Source organism: Poecilia latipinna, unplaced genomic scaffold (assembly GCF_001443285.1).
Source record: "Poecilia latipinna isolate Pla-1442-1.1 unplaced genomic scaffold, P_latipinna-1.0 Scaffold1190, whole genome shotgun sequence".
Classification (NCBI taxonomy): domain Eukaryota; kingdom Metazoa; phylum Chordata; class Actinopteri; order Cyprinodontiformes; family Poeciliidae; genus Poecilia; species Poecilia latipinna.
Window position 1 is genome coordinate 17301 of NW_015113806.1, and position 21511 is coordinate 38811.

The window sequence follows — 21511 nt, forward strand, 5'->3', positions numbered from 1 at the left end:
CATAAGGCTGACATGTAGATGCCCAGCCAATTGTCCTTGGGGCTACAGGACAATCGGCAAATGGCTCAGAGAGGAAGCAAGCACAGTTGGCACAATTATGAAAGAAACTCAAGATGCAACACCGGAGGATCTGGTCAATCACCTTACAAGTGCCATAGTCTCAAAAGTTGCCCTCACTAAGACACAACCCTAACCCCAACTCTAACCCCATGAAAAATCACCCCAATCATTAAGCATGGAGGTGTAAATCTCATAATTTGGAGGTGATTTTCTGTGAAGGGACAGGAACTGAACTATATAGGAGGCCATGTACTATGAGACTTTGGGTAACAACCTTATTCTCTCAGTAAAGACTCTGAAAATAAATCATGGCTGTCAGAAGCCTGCAGTCTTTAGATCATTTACTGATTTAAAAAAAATAAAAATCTTTGGAGGGATTAGAAACTCATGTTCCCAGTGACAGCTCCGAAACTTGGAAAAAAATATGTTTGGAGGAGTGGGCTACAGTGTGTGCAAACCTGGTCAAAAACTGGAGGAAACGCCTGACTTCTGTAACTGCAAACAAAGGTTTCTGTATTATGTTTGATTTTTCCTTTGTATTAAATACTTATTTCATGCCATAAAATGTAAATCAATAACAAAAAAATCTACAATCTAATTTTGTGGGTCTCTTTGTTCAGATTCTGTCTCTCACTGAAGAAAATTACAAACCTCTCCAATCTCCAAGTGCACAAACCTGGAAAATTGTCAGCGTATAAAATACTTATTTTCTCCACTGTAATGTTAAAATGTTCACTGGAGAATAAAAATTGAGACATGCAAAAGTTTGTTTCTGCAAAATCAATTCAGTTTTATTCAAAGACAGAGGAAGATTTACTATTTCATTTAAAAATCTGAGAGAAAACGATCAAGTGACTTTGTCTGTGTTGCAGAATATTTAAATGATTTATTTTAATAAACTGGACTGAGTTCAACTGAATCCAAGTTTCAGATATTTGTATTACTGGACTTGTTAATCTTGTAAAGGTTCATATAGTATTTGTTGTGAGCTGAAATGAAATGTGTGCTCAGCTGAGAAGAAACTTCAGATTTTTTTCCAAACTTGTTTTCCTTGTGTGTGATTCCATATGATTTTGTTTTTGTGAAAAAAAGTCAAAATAGTTTATATGCATTTCAGACTGGTACTACTACTAAAAAATAAAGTCCCAGAAATTAAGTACCCAGTACTAACCGTCACTCCTGGTTCCCCTCTGTTTCCTCTGGCTCCCCTTATCCCGGGTCCACCCTAAGCCGATGATAAAAAAAAAAGTAGTTAAAGAGCAAACAACGTCATAATATAGAGTCATAAAACTTATAAATATTAACAGGATAAAACTGGAAAAATCTTAATTGGCCTTTTCATTATTCTTTTAAAGCAGACAGGCAATTATAAAAACAACCAACTTTCCACAAGAAAAAAAAAATAAAATCTTGTGTTATTTGGATGCAGTGGACTATTGTTTAAAGCATACTGGCTGGTTTTTATTTATTGTTTAGCTAAAAATACTAATTTAACTGGAATGTGTTGAATAGGCATTTCATAGGTTAATGGCAACACAGAAAAATGGCGGAATGAGCACTTTGGCTAAAAAGATCAACTCATGGAATTAAACAGTAGGGAGGACGTAATTTACCTCGTAAAGAAACAATTGGAATCCAGACTTTAAGAGAAGAAACAAGCCAAATGTGACAACATTTTGCACAATAACACTCACTGCACAGAAAAATAATAGATTAAAATAGAAACAACCAGCCCATGAGATGACAAAAGTTGTTGTTTGTGAGCATAAAGTTAAATTGGGTGGCAGAGTATTTGGAATAATGTTCATCTGAGTTACAAAACACCATTTGCCACCATTAGTAGTGATACTAATAAGAGCATTTTTAGGATTCGGAATATTAGAGGTGATATTCCAGTTTCTGCTGTCTTTTACTAGATTTATTCATCCTGGCATTAGTAAATCTAGCTTAAAAAGCTGTTTGGTGATATTCTCTCCATTTCTGCATTTGTGATACATAGAAGTGTGTGCTTTGATTTTCTCACAGTAATCTTCCTTCATCCTGGATAATGCTTAGCTGCACTGCGCACAGACAGTGGGGATGTTTTTCCTTGCTTGGATCAAAAGTCTAGCAAGAAGACAGTGTGTTTGTGTGTTTGTATGTATTGTGCAAATGGGGGAAACTACCACGATGGATTTTTTTCATGTTTCAGGAATATATACATTTATATTTATATTTGAATTTGCATATATTTGGGATAAACCCGGGTGTAGAAAAATCCAAGCAGATACGCTTTTCTTTTCCAACAGTATGAGTCTTACATTTGGAGCAAAACCTGCAAAGAAACTAAAATTAGCTTCCAGCAGGAGTAAAACAAATAATTATGTTTGGATTTGTATGCGGGCCCCCAGTAATGAAAGAAAAACACAGCTCTATGGTTTTCTGAGAAATTTGATGCCAAAGACAAATTTATATCTTGGATGTAGGCCAGCATGGGCACTTTCCAATTTCTATCAAACGGAGATGATAGGTTGGGCACGCCTTACTTTCCAAACGCTGGATTGATCGTTGGCTAATGTTGAGTGTTGAACTGTAGCTAGGTTAAACACACAATATAGAGGCGATCAGTGGAATATGACGCATAGAAAACCGAAGAGGTCCGCCGCTGCTTAAAACAGAAACGTCATCAATCATAGTTATGGTTGAAAGGCAAACATCAGAACAAGCAATGATTGTTACAGAAAATTACCTGAATCAGTCTGCATGGTGGAAATATATATATATATATATTCTAATTTTTGTATATTAAAAACAAAAACGTATATGCTTAATCACCCAAAAATACCACTTTAGTTTTAGTTTAATGGTTTGCAGTGTTTTTATTTGGATCCAATGTTTGGCACGGGTGTTGATTGTACTTCAAACTCGAATGAGACCCAGCTTTAAACGACACACACCGTTATGCACCTGAAGTTGAATAAAAACATAAACCTAGCAAATATTTGGTTATTGAAACTGACTTTCGGTCCCAAAAAAGGCCCAAAACAGAGAGGGACGTGAAGACTAAGTTCGCCTCTGAAATCAGTATCAGTTCATTTGATTGAGATAAAAGCAGTCTAGTCATTTGTATGGATTTATTTTTACATAATACTATCAAGGTGAGTCATTACAATTTTTTTCCCCCCACCAGTCTTGTAGATTTGTTGCTGCATTCATCATCACTGTGCGTTGGTGGCCCACTCTGAGTCAAACGTCCGCTACCAATCAGATGGGCTCAGATTTGACTCCAGATCACTTTGGTATAGGAAGAAGTTCGTACTAGACAATAAGGTCCTCTGGTTCTAAAACTGCCTCCAAAAATCAGCCTTCTCCAAACCAACTGAAGATACTGGAGATATTTGTTCTGATTTGCTGGGTTGACATAAAACAGAGTTCAGTGCACAAACACTACTTTGCTCTAATCTGTTTAAAGAACACTACACCAGAGGTCTTGTGTTTCATACAGGCATAAGTGCCATTATTGATATGAAAATAGTGACATATCTTCATGCATTCCTGTGGACTGAAGCATGGAAGATCAACACAATCAAAAGAATAAACTGGTGTTCCTACACGGGGCCCGGATGGTCCTGGAGGTCCTTTGCTTTCCTGAGAACAGGTGCAGGCATGGGGCAGGGGAGGACACTGCTCCTCCACTCTCTGAAAGCACACATACAAAAAGAGCACCGATTGAATGACCAAGGTCGATATCTACAGCTGCAACTGTTACATAACAGGCAGAGACTTCAAGCACAAATGTCAGCAAGTTGGAAATCTCACAGTTAAGAGGAGGATCTGCAAATGGAAGCTGTTGTTTAAGTAATGCTAGCTGTGTTAACGATGCTAAATGCCAGCATAAGTACTTAGATAAGTGATGCAGCTCCATAATGATTTTGCCTAAACCCTGTATTACAGCAACTGTTCTCACACAGTAATCTCCTCTTTTTCACAAGGCAGTGTTTTTAAAGAGAAATTCTAATTGACTAAAATCAGCACTGACAGACCAAAGCTACACAATAAAATGGAGATTGGAAATCAGCCATAAAACTTTTTTTTATATCCCATAAAATGTGATATATAATGATATACAACACTCCACCCTCAGGGATCAAGACATGACTGAAACAGCTGTTTTTGAGGGATGAGTAAAGTTTTATTGAATTGAATCAAAGTAAAATTTTTGCAAATTATTTTTGACATTCAGGAAAATAAATCAACATTTGTGTGCATGCCAAAAGACGAGGCTGACAATCGTCGATGTTCTCAGGTTAGTCCCTGGATGAATCTAGACAGTCAAAGTTTGATCATATTAGCAATCACCCCATGGATTATTTGTGTCCGTTTCAGACAGCTAATAAATCTCTTGCACAAGACGGACAAAAAAAAAAGAGAAAAAAAAGAAGCCGTTTTAAACGTGTGACCGATATCTTTCCGTTTCTTACCAAAGCTGGCAGCTCACAGCACTTATCTCTGCTGGCCCAGGATGTGCTGCAGATGATGTCAAACATCTGCAGCTGAAACTGTAAACACACACACACACACACACAACCATTTTCATTACTACTGCAAATAAAACATTTCAAAACGGATCAATACTACAGGATGGACACAGAGTAAAATCTGGCAAGATATGATTATTTCATTCACTGCATATTATTTCATTGCAGTTATGCACATTTCATTGCATTAGATGCACTTTTATTTGACATAAACTGTGTTTAATGGAGAAAATGTTCAGAAGAGACACTCTCCAGAACAAAGACATTAAAAGCCATCGGGTCTCGGAAACAAATGTGACCCAGTTGATGGCTATTACACAGTATTTAAGCTGAAAAGCAGTTTATATTATAATAAAAGTTGACATTAAAAAGTAGTAGTAAAAGAAAGTGATGCTGTGGAAAGTCCCACCTTGGATTAACCAGGCTGGGATAGTTTTATCTTTAAAGTTTAAATATGTTCTAGATGAGACATGACAGGCTTTGATACATGACTGCAGACTTGGATGGAAATGTGTTTTTCTTTCTGCCACTGTTTTATTTCAACAATCCTTATCTTTAATACAAAATGTTATCTGCCAGGGCCATGATGCAGAGTAAAGCAACAGCGATATTCATTAGCAAAATTGAAAAAGAAAAAAAAAATATGATGAAAAACAGCAGCATCATTAAAAAAAGAAGTAAATTGTAAGTAACTTTGGTCCAGTATCTCCTGTTTTTGTTAGTTACTGCAGACTGAAGAGCTGATTTTGGTGTAATTGTCTTAGTTTGGGTCATCGTTGTGTACCATTATAATGGGTTGTAAATTAAAACGAGCCAGGGATATCTGTAGTCCCTTTGGGAGCTTGGTACATGTTTATTTTTGTCACGCTACAATCCCATTAAATATATTTTATTGAGATTGTATGCGAAAAACCAACACAAAGTGATGGAGTGGAGGGAAAACTATACATGAAAATCCAGTCACTTTACTGTGATACCCCTAAATAAAATCCAGAGCAAAATCTAGAACAGTCTCACTTGTGTGCAATTTGAATTCAATAAATATCCACTCTAGCTATTCTATGAAAACCTCAAAGGTTTGTTAGTAATCAAATTACACAAAGAAGACCGAAGAACACAGGGATTAAGCTATAGACAAACGTTTAAAGGGTTAATGTCGGTTTAGATTAAGAAAAAAAAAATAAAATTTTGAACACATCATGGAACAATGCTGAAAGTGGAAAGACATGGCTGAATTAATCAATTTGTAATCTTAAGTTAGATTCATATAATATGTCATTTTTTTCTCATCACAACATAAAATTTAGTTTATTTTTTGTGGTTCTGTTGTAAATTTGTAGAGTTTTATTTTGCAGATAAAGGATTAGCCAGCAGACTATCTGAAATACGGGGACAGGCAAGTAAAGTATTAATTACAGCAGCAGCCGAGACCTTCAGAGATCCATAGCTCATGTAGGAAAATCTATAGGACAGCTGTTAACCGACCTTTGGACATTGAATCAAGATTTATGGACCACAGAGTGTTCTGCCAATTTTTGAATGACAGCCCACGGATGTCTTGTTCAGTTTTTCACAGACAAAGGACAGAGAAGACACAAAGCATACAAAAAGTGCTGTGGTCACATGAGAATACAACTTAACTTTTTTCTAAAATTGAACAAGTTGCTGATGGAAATGAACTCTGCATGTCATCCTGAACACATCATCTACGAAAAGACTCCGTTGTAGTTCAGACAAACAAGTTGTTCATGGGAAGATGGATGGTGCCAAGTACAGGGAAATCCTGGAACTAAAACTACTGGAGGGCATTGAAAGACATGAGGGTGGGGGGAAGTCACCTTCCAGCAGAGAAGCCACCCAAATATTAGCGCTACAGGGGAATAGTTCAGAATACACACAAGTTAAGACTTAAATCCAACTGAGAATCTGTTCATGATCAGATTTTCAAAAATGCTCAATTTAATCAAAGTAAGCCTGAGCTATAAAACGGCTAAAACCTCAATCTCCAGATATTTAAAGATTGTAATAATCTAAAAGATCTGCAGCTGTGAATAGAGTAAAAGGTGTTTCTACAGAGCATAGACTCATTGCCTACTGAATATAATGCACACTTTAGGATTTTTTTTTACGTGAAGTCATCTCATTTTTCACAATTTTAAAATGATTAGATGCCATCTCTGTGAGATTATTAGTCCTAAGAAAGCAATGGTTAAAGAAGCAAAATGTTCAAATAAAATTAATTGAGGCAAAAGTTCCTGGTATGGAAACTATTGTAGGTATTTTGTGTGTCATCATCTTTAGTAACCCTCTCTCTGTAATCTGCACTTCATCTTGTATCTGGGACTTTCAGGTTTTAGTTATTTACTCAATTTATATCTGAAAAAGCCTCTTCTCAACATGATAAAGTCATGATCAATAATACTAATAATGGTTATTATTATTACATTAATGATAATTATAAGTTTATGATTAGATATTTTGAAAACAGAATAAATAAAACTTGCATTGTTTTAAACAAATTAAAAGTAAACACCTAATAATAGCTCCATGATAGCACTTTGTATTTCCAGCAGGATGTCTCACCATCCTGCCTGCCAATATGTGCTCAAAATCACTTTTTTTCATACATTTGTGACACTTTGCAAATTTCCACTTGCCATAAATACAATGTACTCCCACTGATTGACTCACTACAAGGTATTTATGGGGGTAAATTTTCACACATTTTTCACACCCTCTTGGAATATGGAGGGGGTGGACAGCAAGCACAGCAACATATTTTGCACAAATTAATATTTTGTCAAATTTCTCTCTGTAAAATTTCAAGAGTGGACTCCAAGGCATTTTTTTTCCTCCACCATCCTAGAATCTTCTTTTGTCTATAGATATACATTAATCGGTACTAACCGGAGCAGAGCCGTCTCTTTTGGCTCTGGACCGAACCATTTTCCCCAGGACCTCGACTCCGTCTGTGGTGATATTCCCAGCCGCTCTGATGGACTTCTCCCCGACCACAGAGCAGTCCAACACCACCTTCACCGACGTCTTGCTGACGGTTACATGGAGCTGTGTGGCAGAGCAAGAGCAGGGTCAGAAAACAAGGTGTGATAGAAATTTCCTAATTGACAGACATCAGAGTAAGATAACAGTGAGCAATCTTTGAAATTATCCTTAATTCTGCTTAAATCTCAATGTGTTGAAGCAATCCAACTAAACACAGCGTTAAGCTAGTGGAAATAGAGGACACTTTCACCAAGTGGTCCCGCAACTTGAAAAGGTTTATGCTGGACATTCAGAAATACCCTTCAAAATAAAAGCTTCACAGTTTCATAGGTGAAATTACTACAAAATGGATACCATAAGATTGTTGTTACTTAACTGGTGCCTACCACGGGATTGTGTTTACCTTTCAAAATAAACTTTCAAATTAAAGTTTTTTGCATAAATTAGTCCAATTTTGTGATCTAAATTTCTCAGGAACCTGCACCATGATAAAAACGGGATCAGGTTTTATTTTCAAAATGAATTTATTTTATGATATTTAAAGTAGAAATGTGGCTCTTTTCTTTGCTTTGAGTGAGAAATTTCTTTAAATTCGCTTGGTTGATTCTTCGTTACTACTGTGCATCATTTTGGTTCTGTGTCTAACCTAACGACACGTCAAAAATAAATGATCTTACACACCAAATTGAACAATTAAAATTTATTCAGCGGTTTTTCACCATTTATTCTTATGATTCAGTTGCCAACTTTTAGGTTTATATTTCCAGTCAAATACATGCAGTCAAGTAGAAAGGTACTGCCAGTGTGCTTTTAGGCCAAAGCTGGCTTGATGAGCCAGACTGAAGTTGGACTATTCTGGGAATATTCCCAGAGTGTTTCAGCAAATGAGCTCTATAATCACCCTGACTATAAACTCCCCTGTGCCTGTGCATTTTTTTTCCCTTTTAGATAAATACTTTCCAAAAGTATCTGCAATGAGCAAACAAATAACCCGATCCACCCTGAGCTCTGGAAGTCTGTGAGCTAAAACTGCCTACTTAAGAGAAAAGTGCTGCCAGATCCATGAACCATCACATCCAGATGTCTGTACAGTTAATGAGGAAAGAAACCGGTATTCTGGTGAAGGACAGTAATAACCTAGACCATTAGCGTCTGTGTGTTTCCCCATTATGCTTTTTTTTCCCCCTCATAACCTCTATGCTCTTGCTCATCTTCAGCAAAACATGCACAGGCATCCTATGTCAAAGGTGCATAAATGAATGTTATTTGCAGATAATATGGAGACAAAGTTCAGATGTGAGAGCCAGAATGCAGTCCTCTGCTGAGGTGTGAACCTCATTTTTTTTTTTTTTTAAATGACTTTTGTGTCCTTCAGTCTGAATACTTCACCGGTCATAACGTGTGTTGAGCTTTTGTGAAATAAAGCATAATGAAAATCCTCCATGGTGCAGACATTTAGCTGATATTTAGTGGCATTCAGTTAAGGTTAATATTAGCGGTTAGGGAATGAGTGCAGGGCAGGGAAATGTCGATGGTATATAAGCAGCACTGTGTGGTATGTGCATGTCTGTCTTTCTGTGTTTCAGCATTTTCCTCCATGTGACTCTGGCCTTCATGCTAAATGAAAAATGTCTTGTTTGCACATTTCGGTTTTATAAAATCAAAATTATCTTGCCAGGAAGTAAAAGCACATGTTTTAATTTTAAATTATGAACACGTTTTTCTCTCTTAAAAGGTCACATTCTCAAAGAAAAACAGAGCTTGAAGCTTACCACTTCCAGGATGTACTTTTCTTCTTGTCATTGATATAGCAATGTACCATAGAGTGGCTATCAGTTCACACACATTTGTCAATTTAACTGAAACCCAATAAAGTAAACAGATGTGGAAAACTTAAACTCATACGTTCTTGAACCTTTTGATTCAATTTCAACATTCAGTCTTCCTGGGTTCACACCTGCCATCCGTTATTGCGAATCCAATTAGAAAGGAAATTAAGTTCAACTCTCCCAGAAGCATTTTCTTGACATCTGATCCTTCATGTCATTGAGCAAAACAACCACAGCTAAAAGCCATGGTTTAAAAGTTATTTCTGGCAAAGAACATCACCATAAATGCCAAACAAACCCACAGAACAACATCGTCCTGGCAACAGCGTGAGCTGGTGTCCCTTTATCAAACATGCAACTGCGGTTTTCGTTGAGCTAATTTAAAATATAAAGTCTGATTGAATGACAGTTTTCACCCAAAATTTTTCAGATGCATTAAACAGCATTAACTGGACCTTAAAATAGATGTGTGTTTTTTGTTTGTTTTTTTTTTTTAGGTCTTAAAGGAGCAGTGAATGACCTAGTCAAAGTTCACCCCTAAATATGTGGTCTCCTGAAGACGGGTATTGGGACAAGAAAAATAGGGAGTGACTACAAGTGACAACAATCTGGAATAAGAGGAAAAAAAAACACACACATAAATTCACTGGATCAGAAATTATAATCTGATTGAAACTTAATCCCACTGATGAATAATAATGGATCAGAGCCCAGATGAAGGCTGTTTAATGATTGGTGTCACTCATTTCAGCTAACTTCCTATTTATTGATGCCCACTGTTGTGATTTTACATAATCTGTTTAAGGGCTGCATATGATTTTAAGATATACAAATATATTTTATTTTATTTTAACTACACCATGAGACTCTGTAAGTGACTGAGAGCTAGAAAACCCAAAAAAGCTAGTTAAAGCTCTACAACGATGATTTGTAGCTCACAGAAAGAGTTTTAGCACACATGTCTTTTTTAATGTTTAATCATGTGGGGAGGTACAAAAATAGCATTCACACGCCTCTGGAGAATATTATGGCTCTGAGCAATGTGTGAGTTACAGCAAAGACAAGTTTCTCTTCTCCCCTTTGTGTCTCCGTTTTTTATGACTATATTTTTTTCTTTGCGACTAAAACTCAGAGTCATTTATATCTATTCCTCTGTTCTCTACTTTTACCTGTTCCTGTTTTCCGTCTCTCCCCCCGGGGTTTGTCGGCCCGTCTGTGCCTGTGTGCCTCAGTAAGCTTTGACAGATCCTACTGGGTTTCCTGCTTTAACGTGCGGCGTCTTCATATGGTAATCCTTTTCTAAAGGCCACACAAACAAGCTCATGCTCACGAACACTCCTCTTATTCACTTGTCATCCTGTCTAAATAGAAGCAAACACTTCCTTTGGTCTGGCAGTCCTCTGCATCTGTTCCTGCTCTGAACGTCGCCATGTTCGCCAACAAAGGCAAACGGCTGAATGATGGACAGCTACTCCCGCACATTTTGAGATAAGGAATGGAAAACTGGAGGCTGGTGGGTGGCTGTGAGGTTGTTTTTAGCAAAAAAAAAAAAAAAAACTTTAAGTAGTGACAGTATAAACCAGCTGCTCCTTAAAAAAAGAATAATGCTTTATTTTCCAAATCCTAGCAAGTTTCTTAGAACTAACCAGTTAGAGATATTCAGACAAGATCTCTGAGGATTGAATATCTTCATTTTAATGGGGCTGATCAGAGTTTTGTAGTCTGCATATACTAAGTCTGTGGAGACCAAATCATTTATTCCACACCTGTATTATTGTTTAGCCTATGTTATAATTTTCATTTTTAATTGTTTCTCATAAACGGGAATAAAAGTTTTTCTGCAACAGAAATCTCCCTGGACTTTGGTGCTGCTTTTTCAGTGCGATACCACACAATTTACATAAAAATCCACTTTATTAAAATATCTAAATGAGAAACAATTCAGCTTAATGGTATACCCACCGGGGCTGAGCTAAATTAGAAAGAGAAAAGAGGTCTCGTTTTCTCAAACTCCCGTGTGTGTGGTTCAATCATATATAAAAGTCAAAATATTAATAAATCAGAAAAGACAGACCGTGAGGAGGGAGATGGGCTCTTTAGTTGGAGGTTCAAACTCTCTAAAACAGTGCTGATAAAATAAAGAGAACATTCTCAGCCCACGAGGCTCTGAAATCCCCCCAGCCTAAATGTACAACTTCAAAAACATCCAAATACTCGTGGGATGTTCCTGTTTTTGTGCTTCACAGCTGCCTGTAACCTACAGTCCAGCTCCACCAGCTCCCCTCTGTTCAGCACAGTTTCTGTGCCGCAGTCAGAAGGTTTATCTGCAAGTGTATTATGAAATTGGTCTTCATTAACTTTCACAGGGACTTGCAAAAGTATCCATACCAATTTCTAGTGTTTTTATCAATTGCACCACAAACATCATATACTTTATTGTTTTTTTAATGACACACCAGCACAAAGTAGTGCATAAGTAAACTGTAGAGCTAAAAAGGTACTTGGTTTAATTATTTTTCACAGTTAAAAATCTTAAAAGTATGGACTTTGTATTTTGCCTCCCAAGTCAATACTGTACAGAACCACATGCGGTTACAGCTGTAGGTCTTTTGGAGGATGTCTCCGTCAGCTCATCTGAATTTTTCACAAATTTTTCTTTCCAAGTTACACCAGTCAGATGAGACAGGAGAGCCTGTGAACATCAATTTTCCAAGTTTCGCCACAGAATCTCAATTCATTGATTCGGGTCTGCATTGTAACCCATCATTCAATCAATCATCTGCAATTGTAGAGCACTTTGCATACAGATAGGTGTAAAGAGGATAAAACTGGGTAACTGCTTAATAAAAACTAGAAATTATTGAAGTAAGAAGACACAAATAGATCAATAAATTATACAATTAAAGACAATGAGGGTCAGAAGAAAATGTTCCTCTGCAGCTCTGGCTCCGTTTTTGGGATCATTATCCTCCTGGAAGGCGACCCACTGCCCCAGTCTTTAGTTTTTTTCCCATTATAACAGGTTTTCTCTCACAATTGTTTCCCCTCTGTCCCTTACATGTCTCTTGGATAATATCAAATATGTCTGATGGTTTTCTCCTAACAGATTCTCCAAGCTGAGTTGTGGGTCTGAACAGGCCTTTTGGCTGTTTTTTTCTGACAAACGCTCCCCTTCTGGCCCTCGGCTTGACAATCATGTCCTAAATTATACCTACACTTGTGTCACACTCATATAATGGCGATCATAAAAGCTTGTTTTATAACCTAAACCTGCGTAACCTTCTCGACTACTCTATCCCTGACCAGTCTGGTGTTTCCCTTGGATATCATGATGGTTATTGTTCATTAGTGTTTTCTGGTAAACCTGTGAAAGAACATCTGTAATTTATAACACTTTTACCAAAGGGTGTCATATTAAAAGGTCAAGTTTTTATTTGTGAAACATTTCTGAAAAAGAATCCTTTCCTTCAGCGGCTTTAATACTTCAAATAAAATCCTGATCGAAGTTTGTATAACATGACAAAGTAGAAATGTTAACAGGATATAGAAAGTTATTCAGGGCCCATTTTTACTTCAGGCTACATCCACACTTTAAACGAAATGGTTTAAGATACTTGTCCGCAACACACACCTTGTGGAAGCTGCCGTGGAAAACCTTTTTGATTTCTGGTCCTTCAAACGTAACAGTCTGGAAGTCTCCTCTGTAGTCGTGGTTGAAGAATGTCAGCGTCTTCCCAGAGCCTGGGGGACGAGGTTAGAGGAAGTTCACGTTTGCAGACAGAATTAACTTTTCTTGGATTTAACTCAGCTATGCTGTTTTTGGAAAAACAAGCCATCTCAATGATACCATTTGTATAAATATCACAATCAAAATAAAATGCTTCCTGAAGCCCTTTCTCTTTTTTTTTTTTTGTACTGTAGTAATTTGGAGATAAGAGTTGCAATGTGAGCTTTGAGTTCAATCCAAGTTACAAATGAATGAAAATTATTCAGTAGGATTTAAGAGGTGCAATTATTTGGAGGAACAAAATGCTTAGATCAGGTGTGTCCGAAGCCAGTCCTCAATGGTCGATGTCCTGCAGGAGTCGGATGTTCCCTTCGCTCAATACGGCTGAATCGAACGAGAAGACTCATTACCACAGCCTCCGTAAAATTTTCAGCCATCAACTCGGCTGTGTTGGAGATCGGACATGTCTAAAATATACAGGACAGTAGCTCTTGGAGGCTGAGTTTACCTACCACTGCTCTAGATAAAGGTCGAGAACATTTGATGGGATTAAAAGTGATAGTCTCAGCCGTGTTTCTGCAGTTTTGCTTCCAAAATTGTGAACTTCCTCGGCTTACTTGAAAGAAAGCAGGAAAACTAAAGGAAAGAAAAAAAAAAAAAGAGAGCCGAAAAACTTTCAGCGACTCAGACTCACTGTCGAGGATTAGGCCCACCATCGGCGCATTGTCTTTGTTGAGGATTTCCCACAAAGCAAAGGGTTCCTGCGGGGTCTCAGGGAGCAAACGGAGCATCATAGAAATGGTGTAGTCGGATGGCAAACCCTCAGGGTGAAGGTACCTGTGGAGCAGACAAACAGAGAAACACAGCAGGCTTAGCCGTGCCTCAGAGCCACGTAGCCTCTGGAAGTCTTTTACAAGTGCCTTTTGACTCGCTTCAGCTGCTGCAGCGGCTGGTGCAGCGCTCTCTGCAGCTCCAGACAGACTGCGCATCCGCTGGCTTTTTCTGATCAAAGAACCCACCGTGTTTTGAATAACTGCCTCTGAGCATGAGGGTTTTTTAATGCCACCCTAAACTTTCCAAACTGTTCATTGCTGACAGTTTTAAAAAATAGAACAATCACACAACAGGAAGGTACAATTACAGCCTGTTGACAGCACAAACTGGGAAAAAAAAGCTCCTAAAATGACAACATCACAGAAAGGAAAACATTACAGGAGCTCAAATGAAGCCATTAAAAGCTTCCAATTACCTTTGCTACACAAAGGATTTCTATTTTCATGCAAGGAGGCTCTAGATAAATGCTCCCTGGTGGTAACTGGCAACAACATCAATTTTTATGTATTTATTTGAATGTAGTACCTCTCTGAGCTGCATTAAGAGCTGTGTTTTAAAACGGTAAAACAAAAAAACACATTAAATTCATGAGGAATTCAAATAAAGCAAGTTATTTTATTTTTTTTTTACCATATTCTTGCATTTTCGAAAATGCTGTCAAACCGAACTCTCTTTTGTAAACCCCACTGAATCGTTTGAAACACTTATTATTATTGCCATCCAAACTTATTCATAGGAAAGAAAACTGCAAGAGTACAAGAAACGTTGGAAGTCACCACTGATGTAAGAGTACATCCGGATTATTCTATTTGCTGATCTATGGGGCGCCTGATCTGGCCAACGCACCACACTGATCAATGCACCCCATTGATCAGCAAATAAAATAATGTGGACGCAAATTAAAAAAAAAAATGTGTAATTTGGAAATAATCTATTACCATTCCACACAGAGGCTTGGAAACATCCCTCTCCTTTGTCTTGCAACAATCTCCTAGATCTACCAGATCAAACTTTAGTTCTGTTCTCTGATTGTTACTCTAAAACTTTAACTTTTCCCTCATGAATAAACCTTCTCATTCTGATGGGAAAAAGTAAAATACATTTCCCATCAGATGTCTGAGGGTTTTAGATCATGACTGACGGCCCTGTTTATATTTTTCTCCGTCTTGACTAAAAAAACAAAAAACATAACTAAACAAAACAACCAAACAAAAAAAAAACACAAAAAAAAACAGTTCCATCTGTAAAAAAGAAACTTCAGATCATAATGCTCCCAACACTGTGGGCATGGCGGGGTTTTTGGCAATGACCATTTTTTGGGTTAGAATTACATTTAGAAAGCACTTTCTCCAAGAGCAGCTTTAACCAATGTTTGCTTTAAAGTGGATAGAAAATCTTTGGGCAGACTAAAAAAAAAGTTACATTTTAGGCTTCGTTTGCTCTACCATGCTTTACACAGCGTGTATTTGATATCTCGGGGAGGACATGCTCTTGCTCACTTGGTGGGCTGCGACACCAGGGCATCGCGGTGTAACCTGTAGCAGGGGAAGCTGTTAAACGAACCAGGCTCCAGAGAAACTCCAGGCAGGGTGCTGTACTCCTTCTCCACCAGGCCAAACTTCTCCATCATTTTGAAGCCTGAAGCAGAGTCATGAAAACCACAGTTAGTTTTCCTCAGCGAGATTATCACCTACATAATTGTCAACCGTCTCGTCTGCGCCATCATTATCGCTGTTCGCTTAACGGCGAATGAGCCTCCGCCAGCCTGTGCGGCGTGTGTGTTGCTCATTTGATCAAATCTCTCACCTGCCAGCGTGTTGCCGCTCATCAGCATAGATGGACAAGCTGAAAGACAAAGAGTTTATGACCATCATCAGCCAGCATTTAAATAAACTCTAGACAACGCCTCTTTCCCTGAAGATTCATGGATTCGGTGGGGGTTTAAAACATAAGCTGGTGCCACTCACTGGCGGTGGCTGCCTCACAGACGAAGGTAATAAGTTGCTCCTCTATTTTCTTCACAGCATCCAGATCATCCACGAAAAAGACGTGTCTCTCGCTGGGCTTGCTGGCAATATTCACCAGCTCTCCATAGTCTGCATCCGCAAAGCCGATTGCAAAGATGATGTAGCCTAGAAGTGGCATGAAACAGAAAGTCTTCTGATAAGTCTGGAGTAAATGGAAATAAAATATAAAAAAGACTGTAGAAATCTTTTGAGTTTCACAGCTACTAAACAGACTCAAACTAAATACCACCGATAGTTTAAGAAGCATTATGAAACAGAGTCAAACAAGGAGTTTGTTTATTATTAATTATTAATAGACATGTTAGAGTGCACATCCACAAACGTGCTAAGCTCAGGTGTGACATCATTCCTGTTGTAATCAACCATTTCTACACTTGACGAATCGGAGCACCCACCCTCCATTTGCATCTCCTTTGACACTTTGTTGACATCGTCCTGCGACCGTCCATCAGTCAGAACAACCAGGACCTTGGGAACGCCCCTCCTGGCTCCGGCCTCTGGCGTGAAGATGGATTCCTTCACGTGCTTGATGGCTCGACCTGAGGAGGAAACAAAAAACAAATAAGACATTTAGATTTAAATGTGTGTGTTTTTTTGTTTAAATGAATGCTTTGCCTGCCTTACAGTAAGTAAATGTACCCAAATTAAAAGTTATATAATTTTCTAGATCTTTCAGAGTGAAATTATGCTGCTGCAATAAAACATATCTTATTCGAAAGCGTTGTACACATGTGTATAAGGAAGACAAGTAAGTGTGTAAGTCACTGTAATTGAATCAGGAGGAAAATCCCTGTTGTTTTAATTCTGTTTGAAGATTTTGGTTCAAGCAGACTAGTCCAATCCTAAGACTTTAAAACAAGCAGATTCTCTGTAGTTGATGTTTACTGTGACAACACCCCAGCCTTTTCTGGTTAATCCCTGATTCACAGCTCTCTCTCTCTGTGCATCATACTGTATAACCTGGACATTAAAGGCTTTTTCCTCACTCTGCTGATTATGTTCCCGTTTTAATGAGTTGCTGACACTCCCTTCATCAGAACCAGCCCCCTCACATAATTACATCTTTTAAATCAAACCCATCATGAAAGTCCATTCATGAGCGTATCGCCACAGTTGGCTTACTTTAATAAATCCATGTTATGGCTTTGATGTCTTTATAACCTCCTCAAACAGCAGAAACTTTTTTCAGTGACATTGTTTTCAGGATCAATTCGAAGGGAAGTGACTGAAAACTTTTAGAAATATAAGCCAACAAACTACTATATAACGGTATAGTCTTTAATCTAAAAAAATGACCAAGTAAAAGATAAACAACCCTTCTTGAAGAAAAAAATGCTTGAAATTGCTTTACAAATAATGTAAATCCTTATTTAAAATGGGTGCCTTTAATAACATTTGTTCTGCTATGATAGTTTACGCCATCACTTTAACAAAAATATTACATGTACCAAGTAAATACTGATGCTACTTTATACTGGATCAAAAAAGGGGCAGCATAAAATGAATATCAGGGAAACTACAAAGATGGCTCCTCAAATTCCTCCACTATAATTAATTCATCTTTCAATGGCATTAATCAGGTACATTTCTGAGCGTAGCAATTATTACACGGATATGAGTTAAAGCTTTTTATCATCAACCTAACAAGACAATGTCAGAGAAGTGATGACCTAAGCACTGAGGATTGAGACTAACACAAACATGTCGTGTTGGATGATTTAACATTAAGCCAGAACATTACACAAAGTTTGCACATCTTGAGGTCTGATCACCTGATAATGAACCTAATCGTTCAATGCGAAATGTCTAGACGGCTTTAAAAGGTTTCCAGACCCACCCCTGATAAAGGCCACGTCTGTGAACACATCGCAGCAAATTTTATAAATCTTACACAAGGGAGGGCTTTCAACTCACCACAGCACAGCAGTAGACTGGCTACTCGTTTTAATATTGTGCAGAAATGAAGTATTTCTCCTGTCAGCTCACCGTTTGCCCCATGAAGTGAACTAAAAGTAATTGATTCTACCAAACAGAAAGTGAGAAGTGTAATCTTGTCACACAGGCAGTTTTTTAATTTTAGTCCCAATTTAGTACATCATTATTTACATAATCAGTTTAAATGGGGTTATTGCTAATCATCCTGCAAGGGACATTTATGTGTTTGAGTTGAGATAGTAAACTCTAATTGTTGCAGAAATTTAATAAACAACCATAAATTGATTAATAGTATACAGCACATATATTACTGTCCCTGAACTTCAAGCAAAACTTTCAGACTATATCACAACTTTCTCTCTCTCTCCACTTTTTCAAGAACCCGTCTGTGATGACAAATGACAAAGCTGTCAGCCTGTAAAACGTTGTGATGTCAGACATCTGTGAGCGGTACATCTGTTTCTACACACTGATCGTGACAGGCATGTCTAGAAATGCAGCAGCTAGCGAGGCATGAAGAGACACAGAAGACAACACCGGGAGGAGGGCAGCTATCAGATGGAGCAGGGGGCCGGGCGATGGAGGCTGATGGAGAGGGTTCAGACGGAAAAGACCAGAACAGGGAAAGAGAGGATGAGGAAATGTCTAAATGAACACTTTTCAAGGTAGTTTGTCTTCAGATGTCGCTTATCAAAATGGAGTCATTTTCTAAAGACAAACAGGATTTTTTGGTGGTGTCTCTCAGCTTTGTATCTGCTGCCTAAGAGAGAGATACCATTACAAAACACACACAAATTATGACCCAGTCTGTTGGGTCAAAAACCAGCAGAAATCACAAGATGGTAAAATATAGCTGCATTAAATGTAATGCCAGTGAGTCATGTTTAGTTAAGATTGAACTTCTCATTAGATAAGAGTTTGTTCCTTTATTGTCTTTTTACATGCTAAGCAGTTAGCACAATCTGGTGTTAGATCTGGCCCAATTTGACTGGGAAACTGTACTAAAGTTTGTATTTTATCAATACATTATACAGCAAGCTTGGAAGGATCTCAGTCATTTTCAGGATTATCATGCGTAAATTTATCACAGTTATCAATTATTAAGGCCTTGTTTAAATGTGCTAAAAATATGCAAAAAGCGTTGAGAGGGAAAAGTTTGTTGAGTCGGAAAGAAACTAGTAGCAACTGTGTATTTTTCTCAGTAAGCCATGGTTTTTATTGATAATCTTTGCTTTATAGACTTACAATCTCTCTGCCAAAAGAAAAGCAAACCATTAACATCTCTTTCCCAAATATATGCAAATTCATAATAAATATAAAATACACTCCTGAAACATGAAAAAATTCATAATGGTAGTTTTCACCATTTGCACAAAGCATACAAACACACACTGTCTTCTTGCTGGACTTTTGATAACAAATAAGGAAAAACATCCCCAATGTCTGTATACTGCAAAGCTAAGCATTATCAAGGCTGAAGGATGATTACACACAGGGTGAGAAAGTCAAAACACACACTCACAAATGCAGGAACAGAGAGAATAACATTACATAGCAGCTGTCGAAGTAGCAAGGTTCACTATTGCCCTGATGAATAAATTCATGACAAGAAGCCACAAACTGGAATATCACCACTAATAAACTGAGTCCTCAAAATGCTCTTCTAGTGTATTAATATCACTACTAATAGTGGCAAAAAGTTTTTAAAGAGGCAGCGTCTTTTACTTGCAACGTGTGAAATCGTTAAAGAAATATTTTGTACATGGTGTAGTTAAACAGCTCAGGAAAAGATAACATATTTTACCTTCATAAATTATGCCAATCCATCAAGTGAAACAATAAATTTCTGTTCCAATTGTTGTAACTTGGCAACAGAATTTCAGTCGCTCAAAACCGAAGGTGTACACGCATATTGTTTAATAATATTCCCTCTGTGATCAGCAAACAGACCAAATGTTTTAGCATTGAAAATGCAAAAAATAGACAGAAGCAAAAGATAATTTCATGTCGGACTACAATTTAATTTCAGCAGGTTTGAAAAGCTCAACAATTAAAGACCTTTTGTCTTTTAGTCTGTCTTAGATAGAGTTAGCGAAGAATAACTTTTGTGTCACTGCCAAAATGTTTATCTATTACAATACCGACTCCTTAGGAAACATTTTATGACATTGGAGCAAAAAAAAAAGAAAAAGAGGATTCTACAGCTGAAGTAAATATACCAGTGGTGCTCACATCCTCACTAAAACCAGGAAGATGGAGCACATCACTCTGAAGTCCTTCCACTAACTCCGAGGAAATAGACTTTAAGATATTACTGTTAATCTATAAATCCATGAATGACTTGGCACCAAAATACATTGAATAATATTGTCACTGGATCGACCATCCAGGCCACTCAGGTCTTCTGGTTCTGGTCTGATGTACATCCTACATAATCAGAAACAAATGTGGAGAAGCAGCATTCGGTTTTTGTGCTCCATAAATCTGGAATAAACTTCTAGAAAACTGCAAAACAGATGAAACACAGAGTTCCTTTAAATCAAGACTAAAACCCACTTCTTTAGAGTTGCCTTTTTTAAATAAGTGGCCATTGATTATATCTACTCTTGACAGCAACTTTTCACAAAGATTTTATTGTTTGCTCATTGTCTTACATTTGTATCATGTGAGGGACTTTGAAGTGCCTTTTTTCTGAAATGTGCTACACAAATAAACTTGACAGAAAGATGGAAGGGGCTAAAGAGAGCAATTCCAGACCCATAAAAATTCAGATGCTTCAAAAGACTTGGGACAGGGACTGAGGTTCGCCTTCATCCAGGGCAGCAACACTCGTACAGCGACAGTGCAGTGCAATTTTCTAAAAATGCACAATCAAAATTCAGACCTAAATCTAGCACAATCTGTGGGAAGACTTGAAAATGTATGTTAGCAGATGTTTTTCATCCAATCTGACAGAGCTTTAGAAAATATTAAACAAATTAGACAAAAATATCTCTATAGAAGTCTTTATATGTGTAAACCTGTCATATAAAATTACAGTAGAACACAATGAGGTTTCTGGTTGTAATGTGACAGAATGTGATGAATGAATCATTTGCAAATCAGTGAAAACCATTTTTAATTTAAGCACAAACAGCAATTTTTGGATTTTAAAATTAAACTAGCTGTTAGTGTTATGGATGTCATTTTCACATTTCTTTGAATCCCTGCATCTTCTTGCAGTTAACTCGGAAGCACATGAGATGTTTGTGTATTCAAACAGCCCCGCTTTATGATTTAGTGACAATAAAACAAAAACTTCAGAGTGGGAAATTTAAAACGCTCACGGATAAAAACTTAATTTCTGTAACTTTCAGTTTTTGTAATGCTCCAAGACAAAGAGAAAGAAAGATTGATTTTGTGTCTTTGAGCATTAGCCGGACCTCAGCTGATTCTCTTTCACCCCTCTGTGGTCTGAAGATGAAATATCATGGTTCATTTTCTGCTTTGCTGTACTCCACATACATTTGGTTTGGATTCTGTCCTGTCAGCTAAAACACTCGCTCCATTTCCGTCTTTTCAAGCTGTAAGCAAATAGAG

The 21511-nt window shown here is 37.6% G+C and overlaps 1 protein-coding gene across 4 annotated transcripts in view; it reads right to left on the reverse strand.

Annotated features, from left to right (window-relative positions):
• LOC106960520 (collagen alpha-1(XIV) chain-like) overlaps positions 1-21511 on the reverse strand; it is a 113384-nt gene that overhangs the window by 17286 nt on the left and 74587 nt on the right. For 3 of the 4 annotated variants that reach the window (XM_015053657.1, XM_015053660.1, XM_015053656.1), the window contains 11 exons: positions 16393-16536; positions 15938-16102; positions 15777-15815; positions 15470-15608; positions 13831-13973; positions 13041-13150; positions 7485-7643; positions 4521-4598; positions 3652-3738; positions 1674-1700; positions 1232-1285 (listed from right to left, as the gene is read on the reverse strand). In XM_015053657.1, coding sequence (XP_014909143.1) covers positions 1232-1285; positions 1674-1700; positions 3652-3738; positions 4521-4598; positions 7485-7643; positions 13041-13150; positions 13831-13973; positions 15470-15608; positions 15777-15815; positions 15938-16102; positions 16393-16536 — 1145 coding nt within the window. The remainder of the gene's footprint in view (positions 1-1231; positions 1286-1673; positions 1701-3651; positions 3739-4520; positions 4599-7484; positions 7644-13040; positions 13151-13830; positions 13974-15469; positions 15609-15776; positions 15816-15937; positions 16103-16392; positions 16537-21511) is intronic. The other variant, XM_015053658.1, reaches the window with a different exon arrangement.